The 10,342-nt window shown below is 41.1% G+C and overlaps 1 protein-coding gene across 1 annotated transcript; it reads left to right on the forward strand.

The window, feature by feature from the left end:
• Nucleotides 1–4,158: 4,158 nt before the first annotated feature.
• Nucleotides 4,159–9,894, forward strand: LOC135462927 (visual pigment-like receptor peropsin). The gene is made up of 3 exons (XM_064740279.1): nucleotides 4,159–4,191; nucleotides 8,325–8,430; nucleotides 9,440–9,894. The coding sequence occupies exons 1-3, from the start codon at nucleotides 4,159–4,161 to the stop codon at nucleotides 9,892–9,894; spliced, it is 594 nt and encodes a 197-aa protein (XP_064596349.1).
• The last annotated feature ends 448 nt before the right edge of the window (nucleotides 9,895–10,342 follow it).

Here is a 10,342-nt window from a genome sequence, read left to right on the forward strand (position 1 = left end):
AACAACTTCATTTTATTGCAATACCACATTTTAGTTCTTTCTCCGTCTAGTTTATTCCACTACATTCGTTTCCAAATCACGTGAATTCGCCAATGTTGTCCTGTTGATTCATCCCTCAGCCAGTCTGCACAATGTTGGTGAGATTTTAAGAAAATTACCCGTAGCCTAGCCAAATCGTTGTGCCAATTTCGTGCTGTTTCCTTGCGGGTCACCATGAACAGTGGTACTGGGGCTTTGTGTCAGTATCGTCTAATATAATTCATGGCATACAGCCCTTTGCAAACGGTAATTTACTCATTAAAATAACTACTTATTAAAATGATTTCATAAAACAAAACTAATATGATTAAAATTGTCTTAAACATCAACGTTCGGAGGTTTAGTCATGTTACACACCGTCTTATCACCTCAAAAAGTTAGAGACAGCTTAATAGGCATAGCATTGCTGAAGCATTGCCGTCATGGTAAGAGCCAGCTGAAGAGACATCCACATGTTGCACACATTGCAACGGAATAACCGTGGTCATGATAAGAACCAGCTGAATTGAGATCCAAATGTTAAACACACTGCAATGGAAGAACGCGGTCATGATAAGAGTCAGCTGAACAGACATCCACATCTTGAACACACAGCAACGGAAGAACCGTGGTCATGATAAGAGCCAGCTGAACTGACATCCAAATGTTGAACACACTGCAGTGGAAGAACGTGGTCATGATAAGAGCCAGCTGAGCTAACATTCAAATGTTGAACACACTGCAATGGAAGAACGCGGTCATGTAAGGAGTTTACTTTTGCACCTACCGTGATCAGTATTCAAAGTGTCATTACTTTTCGCACCTTTTAATCATGTCTCAGCTGGAATTATTTTTTGCGGAAACTTTTGACCGCGAAATCCGCGAAAATTAGTTCCATTAAGTACTTCACAAATATACATATATGTAGAGCACGTAGTGTCATATTGCCTTCAGCAGGTAATGCATCTACATCGAGAAAATTCTTCCATGCAAGTATTTTGAGTTTTAAGCGGTGACATGCTTAAAGCTTATCTTCAGCCCTTGATATGTTTTTAATAACAATGAATGCAATACACCCACTGTGAATGATGGATATAATATATTCTTCATTTTTTATAATCGAAAATGTGTATGTAATGAACACAAATACCACCTAATCTTTGCTCAATTTACAGCCAGTTCCTCAAATTTTCGCCAGATATGATCGAAGACTTAACAACCTCTTACATTTTTCAGGTAAGTATTAAATGTCAAATTTACCAGTTTACGCTGAATAGAAAACTACCTCGCAGTCGTCAAAGGTCGCACTTGGATGACGTCAAGTAACGTATACTCAGGTGTCATAAAATACATACTTATGGAAATGATTGTAGAATAAATCCAACTGTGATCATAGATACATTGCCTATCGTAAACGCTTCTATTTTCAAGATGCGCTGGACATATGCCAAATGAATGTGCGTGGCTCTGTATTTCCAAACGTGATTGTTTCTCTCAAACTTTGTACAATTTGCACTTTCTTATCTGTTGGACACGTATGGGTCCCAACCTTGCGAAGATGTGTTGTCTCAAGTCACAAGGACACACCGTCGCACAAATGTCATATTTCCCAGGTCGTTGAAAAGAAAACGAGAGCGCAAACCTTGGCCACAGTTAAATGTACAAATTCCCGCATTATATAGCATAATGAGGTCCAAGAACGGACAATATTGTGCTAGGCACTTTTACAACAGAAAAAAAAATGCATTTGCATCCTAAATGGCGTTGTTGAGGAAAACATTTATGGATGCTGATGTTGTCGGCATTAGCGGTCCGGATCACCACGTAAGTGTATACTGGAGAGGTGTACAAATTTTTATCCAGTTCGGTGTATAGCATTTTTACTTAAAGTTGCTGACTGCCAGACAGACAAATGAACACCTGCAAAAACATTAACTTCATTGGGAGAGGAAACCAACCTACAGCTGACTGGCATTCCTCATGCAACGGTATACAGCATAAAATCTGGTCTGGGATAAAGTAGTTAATATTAATAAATCTCATTATGAACACGATCCATTTAGTATTTATGTACCAGATACTCTTCAAGCAATTCTGATAGTGGCGTCAGAGGTTATCCTTGAAGGAGAATGGCCATAGTAACGTTTTCTTACCCCCACACAAACGTGTTTTTTAATACCATACCCACGATTGCAACTTTTTCTTTCACATCAGTGACATCAGAGGGCCTTCATCAGCTTACAGCTGCGCCCATAAATAAAGATCAAACTCCAAAGGTTCCTAATGAAGCTCCGTGCCCAGTCATAGTTCAGGGATAACCACATGTTGACTGGTCCACACCGACCAGGTGGACATCTCATTTTTGAAGAAAACATGACTGATTGGGACTTAAGGTACAACTCTAGCTAGATCGTCTCCAGCCCAAAATTAAAAATCAGATTAACAATGTAATCCTATCCATTTGATCTGGTATACGGCTAGAACGGAGAGCTTTGCTTACATGTTACTAGTACAGTTGTCATGTTATATCTTGGACTATAAAAAGACTGATGACGCCGAAATTTGAAGTGATCACGAGCTAGTTTACATATTAAAATAATCCGAAAAGGCAGAGACGTCTTGCAAGCCGACGGGTAAATCAGGAGTGGCGATGCCGTAGTTAATAACTGACGACATAACTTGCGTGGCTGTAGTTTGTGGAATGGTCACCATTCAAATACAGAAGAATAATGAGAGATGGTATAACATCTCTCCATAGGGTATCGTTTGATATGAACCCCATTGCGGTATATATTGACTTGTACTGAGCCTCACCAGACATTGGCTCTGGTGTTGAATAGTACCAAAATGGTACACATCAATTATCCATTGACTGTAACAGAAAATTACCAAAGCTGCAGTCTCTGATAATTTGACCTGTGGAGAGTTAGCTGCTCGTGATAATTGGCATTCTAATGAACATCTGATTACACCATCGGAGTCGAAAAGGCCTCCACGTTGTAGGTACATTCTCCAATATTCTGACTTCCTTTCCATTCTTACAGGTTCATATTGTACTTGATAAAAATCAACATGCAGGCATATACATCTGAAGGCAGATGTGGTAACCTGAAACAAGAAGCCGTAATGGCCCTTGAGCTGATCAGTTCTGATGTTTTCACTGAAATCATCGACGCTGCTCCAATCAGATAATGCTGTCACAATTTCGGGAATTGGATCTTTCGGTAAGAAATGTTCGTGTTTGCTTGATTATTGTCACTGTAAAGTCACGCACAATCGGTACTAATAATGGTGATTGTTTTCACCTTGTTAATTTCAGATGTGCATTGTTCGTCTGCGGCAGTTATTGGACTTGTTTATCCAGCGACCACACTTTCCAGACGGGACACCAGAGAGAAAGCAACACTGACCACGAGGATCACTGATATAGCTGTGGCGGTTGGAACTTTTTTCTGACTGTTTATTATCAGAGACATTGCCGAAGAAACCCTCAAAATGTCACCTCTCCTTAATGGCAGCGACCTTATGTCCAATGTGAGCTCAGTTATGACCCATAGCCCTCATACCCATCATGAAGCGCCCTACTTTCCGCCTCTAGGACACTATCTCGTCGGCTCATTCCTATGTGTGGTGGGATTCCTGGGATTTTTTGAAAATGGCATCGTCCTTATTGTGTTCTATAAACACAAACAGTTGAGATCTCCAACGAACATGTTCATAATCTCTCTGGCCGTGAGTGACTTCCTCATGTCTTGTATGGGCAATCCTCTAGCCTCTACCTCTAGCCTAGCCAACAAATGGCTGTGGGGAGAAAACGGCTGTACCTGGGAGGCCTTCATAGTTTATTTCTTAGGAATGGCTTCAATTTACAATTTAACCTGGATATCACTTGACCGATACATTGTGATAGCCAAACCGCTGTCGGCAGCAAACATCACCCATCGTGTTGCTGGCTTTTGCGTTGCCCTAAGCTGGCTTTTCGCCTTTCTCTGGGCCCTTTTCCCGTTGTTGGGGTGGAGTGAGTACGGACTGGAAGCTGCTCACACCTCTTGCAGCGTGGTCTGGCAAAGTAAAGATCTCGTGGACATCAGCTATACCCTTGCCATCTTCATCTTAGGGTTTTTGCTGCCTATTCTTGCAATGGTCTATTCCTACTATCATGTTTTCATGACGGTAAGTCCTCCACATCCTAAACACATTGAGTACAGTTTTAGCAAAATGACGGCATGGCAGTTTTTATTTTATGCCAACAGGAGAAAAACGACATTCGTGTCATCCTACGGCTACTATATGTATAACAAAAGAGGCTGCTTCCATTTTGAAATCGCAAAGTATCTATTTTAGACATAATCTAGCGTTCGCAGTATCTGCCGTATGTTAGAGCATTTGGTGCATACATGTGGTGATGTCAGTGGCGCTGGCCAGCTATTCGGACAAAATACCTCTGTTAACTAACAGGTCAGACTGGACTCTGACCTGGACAGGGAACCCAAGTTCGTCCTATATTGGTCAACATGTCTGGATAAGCTCTCAGTGTCGGTGCTATCGCAGATTTAGTGCCCAGAAGTCTTCAAGTACGATTTATCATGGTATTTGTATATACATCAGTGGTCAAAGGGGACAATGGCGTTTATGTCTGTCAAAAGCCGGCTATAGTTAACGGTTCAGAACAGACTGTGGAAAGGTTAGAGTTGTAATTCTTGTACAATCTCTCAAAAATCATCCCGATATGTTTGAGGTGTTTAGCTTCATATATTTACTGAGTTTAACTTCCATCATCTGGCGATAAGTAAGACCGTAAAGTGGCGGTAGAGTTTCAGACTTGTTAAGTGTATCCCGTGATTAATTGTGTTGATTGTGGCTCTTACTGACTGGGTGCTCGCGGGGAGAGCATTATGGGTGGTTAGGGACTTGTATGGGCAGTTCACGGGAAAATATTGTGGAGATTAGGCGTGATTACCGAGTACGTTTACATGTGGAATGGCATAACAAACATCCATCAAAATGCAGAGATATTCATTTACAAAGCTGTAACAGAATTTAGCACACTGCCATCCTTACTTCCAAATTACCAGCAGAAGATCTGAAGCTGCGTTTAAAGCGACGACAGCACACGTACTTTTGTCACGATGCAGCTAAAACATTCTTAGTCATTCTGGTGTAACCTAGAGATTCTCGTGGATGGCGTGATTTTTTTTCAGACTACAGGCAAGAAATATCTTCGTATTAAAAAGAAACTAACAATGCGTATATCACGTCTGAATTTTGCATACCAGCAATCATAAAACTGGCACTTTATTTTAATATAAAGTGATTTAAGGTTCGAATGTAGAAAGCGGCACGTGCGTTGTAAGGAGTATGATATAGCCAGTTTATACCCCTTGTCAGTGTTGTGCGAAGCCCTAATGCCATATTATGGAAGCTGGATGAAAGCATCTCACCCCGTGGCTCGCCACATAATGTGGCAACAAATCCGACAAATTCTGTCTGGCTTCCAACATGCCTGACTCGCTACAGAAAATGGATAAAAGTAAATCGTGTTAGTTTTCGGAAACCTTACTTTGAGTATGTTTTCTGTGTTTAATGTGTTTAATTTAAAAACGAGAGAACGGTAACTCCCCTACAGTAGGAGAAATGTGCGCCTAGAGTGACATTCTTCGTTTAGATTATACGGGAGGTTGGTGACAGATATTTCCCAGGGAAATCCAAAAGCTAAAATACACATCTTTGTTGCATAATGAGGGTTCTGAACAGACAGTGGTTCCAAAGATAATGCTGTGAGGTGACTCGTAACCCGAACGATCGTTCGCCGTTTAGATTGAGGCCTGCGCTGTACACTGTACATAAGTTAGTTTTGCATGTTCGAGTTTTGTGACAGTGTTTGGGATTTACAGGTATGTAATAGTCATCGCAATATCTTTGGTTTAATTCATGCGTATGATTAGAGATACACGTGGAAAAGTAAACAAAAGTAACCTTCCTGCGAAACGTTAGGTAATGGAACTATTTTTGCACAATTAGTACACTCATAGATGTATTCCATAATGTAAAATGTGCGATTCTTGTTTACTCAGTGAAAAGAAGACAAGCAAGTTTCTTTTTAATACGAAAATTTGATATTACAAATCACCAGAGAACACTAACGTGCTGTTATCGGAGATTATACTAAATTACTCCGGTTAACTACCACGTTCTGATCTGAGTTCTGACATAAATTGGTCACGAAGTAATCGCAAAACCGCAGAGGAATTAAGGGAAGTTAAGATGGCGAATTGTTCACCTCAGCACGTTTTAGAAACGCCGTTTGACCGGAAAAGTTGTTGCACATGAATAAAATAATTACGGACATATGGATAGCAATTTTGTGTCCCCAAAGGTTGTCAGTACTCTAATTATATCCGGTGATACTTCTGTAAGAAGTCTTGTTACAGCTTAGTTACAATGGTTACTTTTAAGATTACAGATAAATAGTCTTCAACCCAACTATTCATAATTGACAGACATCGGCCACCCTCTTTATCTCATTCTATTGTTCTCTCACAAAGCGCTCTAATATTCTACTCTTGTCTATTATCAGTAACGAATACGCGAGTATCATCAACGCTAAATGTGTAAATACTCAAATTGGGACTCATTAGAGCAGTCCGCAGGGGCCTTTAGTGGCCTCTGGAGGCGGACTCGCATGAGATGTTCGCTATTATGAGGTATAATCATAGATCTGTTTTACGTAAGGAAAATAACTGGGAAACTCAGAGTATTCAAACCATATTTTTAATTCTCTGTATTTCCGTGCGCTGTGCAGTCATGGGCAGGAATATATCGTTAACAAGAATGCACAGGCCAATGCGATATCTATGAGTTCAAGCCCAGTTCATGTCGGCTTTCTCTCTGGTTGTGCGAGGGATGGTCTGTCAGCAGCCGGAGGATTGTCGTGGGTTTCTCTCGGGCAGAGTTTTCTCCCACCATTTTGCTGGTCCCTGTCGTATGAGTGAAATATTCCTGAGTACGGCATAAAACACGCTGATCAGACCAGCAAACATATATTTATAGGAAAAAACAAAGGAAACCTTCTCAAATTTCTACATCGTTGTATTCAAACTGCAGTTTCGAACTTTTTTCTAATCATGGTGTATGTATACACAAAGAAGGACAAAGAACACCTAAATATAAGGCGATTTACGAATAATTTTCATCCTCACTTGAAAGTCAGACACGGATAAAGTATTCCGCACATGTATACCAAGGGGATTGCATGCATACATGCCTGGGTAAAAATCAAAAGAAAACGATGCAATTAAAAAAGGCGGAGAATTGTAAAATATGAAGAAAAGTATAAGAAAGTACACATGCTACCCCAGTTTACCCGAGGAATACTTAGTCCTTGTCTAGCGTTACACCTCACCCAACCTCCCCTTTGGTTATGAATGTCTGTATCATTGGTACCTTTCTGTATATAACCCTCTACGTTGTTGCTATTCGTTTATTCTTATTTGCCTTTCTTTGTTATAATAAAGCGGTCTATTATCATCTTTGGAGCATCCACCTTAAGTTTAGTCACCAAGCAAGTAATCTCATTTCACACCATTACACATGCCCATCTTCAATAACATTACAGGTTCATGAGATCTGTGCTGTGACCTTGTAGTCCGATCATGGGCCTTGTATGTGACTCCTGTACTGACCTTGTAGTCCGATCGTGGACGTTGTCTGCGACTCCTGTATTGACCTTGTAGTCCGATCGTGGACCTTGTATGTGACTCCCGCACTGACGTTGTAGTCCAGTCGTAGACGTTGTATGCGACTCCTGTATTGACCTTGTAGTCCGATCATGGACCTTGTGTGTGACTCCTGTACTGACCTTATAGTCCGATCGTGGACGTTGTATGCGACTCCTGTATTGACCTTGTAGTTCGATCGTGGACCTTGTATGTGACTCCTGTACTGACGTTGTAGCCCAATCGTAGAAGTTGTATGCGACTCCTGTACTGACCTTGTAGTCCGATCCTGGACGTTGTATGCGACTCCTGTACTGACCTTGTAGTCCGATCCTTTACCTTGTATGTGACTCCTGTACTGACCTTGTAGTCCGATCATTGACGTTACATGCGACTCCTGTACTGCCCTTGTAGTCCGTCCGCGGACGTTGTATGCGACAGGTGCAATGACTGGTGCACTACAGACAGAAGGTCTGGATTCATACAGGAATACTTTCAAAATCAAAGAAAACATTAGAATATTGAGTGAATCTAAACTAAAGTCTTCTCAATGTTAAATCATTTGTGCAGCAGCATTGTTTATACCCTCAGGTGCGTTCTGTGTCCCGTGGTGGGGTTTGGGATATGAACAGCAGGGTGGCACGCAAAAATCTGAAGATCGAGAGGAAGATGGCAAAAACCATTGGTCTCATGGTTTGTAAGTGTGGAAATTTTGTCGACGTTTTAATAACAATTGCTTGCTTTTTTTCTGTGGTTACACTCAAAAAAATAATCTGCTATTTATAACAGAAGGTTTGGTGTTTGAGTGAGGCTAAAATGTATTCTGTTGTTATAACATAATATTCTGTCATGCTCAAAATCAAATCCTGTTAATCTAATAGAATCTTGTGTTGAATTAATAGAATGTGTGTTTTCTAATTAACAGAACAATCTGATGCAATAACAGAATATATTCTAGCATCACCCAGAAAACAGATTTTCTGTTGGCTTATTTATCTATTTAGTTATTTATTTGATTGGTGTTTTACGCCGTACTCAAGAATATTTTACTTATTCGACGGCGGCCAACATTATGGTGTGACGGCCAGAGAGGAAGCCAGCATGAGCTGGACTTTAACTCAGCGACCGCATTGGTGAGAGGCTCCTGGGTCATGACGCTGCGCTAGCGCACTAACCAACTGAGCCACAGTGGCCCCGACTTTCGGTTGAAATTAACAGATGAGTTTTTTGAATGTAGTTTTTTAATGTCCCTTTCAACATAATTTCGTTCATATCACGACGGGTTTCTTTGTAGCAGACCGGGCCAAATGCGGACATAATTATGTGCTTTTCTATTTATTTGTGTTGTGATCCTTGTCAATTACGGTGTAGTTTAAGGGCTGAAAGCTTTCAGATTACCTTCCTTCCTTTATTAATCAAATAGTGTACTCATACGAAACTCAAAAATTAACATCATTTCAGTATTACAAGGTAAGTAATTGCGAAGTACATTTCCCCGAAAAGCTCCAGTTAGACTTTCCATGAACCTGCTTCTGCATCTTATATCCACACATTATCACCGTGCCTTGATTGCTTATACCGCATATATACAGTACTTATTTTCATGCATATAGCTACGAATAGGGCATGCGTAATGCATCCCACCAGCATGCATAGGCTAACTCTTTCCTTTCTTCCATCTCTAAATATTTCTCTCTTCTGAACAGGTGCCTTCTTGCTGTCGTGGAGTCCATACGCCGTTGTTTCTCTGTGGGCGGCGTTCGGCAACCCGGATGACATTTCCGTACTTGCCGGGGTCCTACCAGCTGTACTGGCCAAGTCGGCCATTATCTGGAATCCCATTATCTATGTGGCCACCAACAAGCAATTCCGTCACGGTTTCTTTGCCATTATTCCGTGTTCCGGCCTGAAGGAAGCATTGATGAAGAAAGAACAGCAGCTGGAGAAAGATGACAGTGACGAGGGCGATGATGGAGCTACGGTCGCGGGGCCAAATGCCACTCATATCCAGGTACAGCCGGCAAACGCTGTAGCCCCTACTGGCGCTGAGGCGGAGACATTCGGCAGATCGGAAACCGTGGTTGAAGACCTCGATCTGGGAGACGACAAAACCAAGGTGAAGACGGTCGAAGTCAAACCAAAAACGGAAACGGAAATGTGAACACGCGAGCAGTGGACTGGAAGGTCCGTCCATGCATGTAAACTGGACGAGCAGTCCGCAATAATAGTGTATAGCTAGTACATAAACCTTCATAGAAGTAGACCTATAGGTTAAGGTAAAGGCAGGGCTAATTCTGAATCCGCTGTGTTTAAACCAACAACGTCAGTTATACTAAAGCAAACGCTTTGTCCAAAAAAGCACAGTTTCCTCTCTGTGCGGTGAAATGCGCAGTTAACGATTCCAACAGGATAGGTTATATGAAAGAACTAGTTAAAAATAGCAAAGCCTTCACTCTCTGAGATTAAAAATACACGGTTGATGATAAAGATAGTTTTTACAGTTTCTTTACGTAACATTGTTCAATGTGTTAAAGTTACCTCTAGCAATGGTATATAACACATTTTCGTGTATGTTCTTCATGTTAAATATATCCAGTGCTTATACAACT

The sequence above is a fragment of the Liolophura sinensis genome, chromosome 1 (assembly GCF_032854445.1).
Source record: "Liolophura sinensis isolate JHLJ2023 chromosome 1, CUHK_Ljap_v2, whole genome shotgun sequence".
Taxonomy (NCBI): domain Eukaryota; kingdom Metazoa; phylum Mollusca; class Polyplacophora; order Chitonida; family Chitonidae; genus Liolophura; species Liolophura sinensis.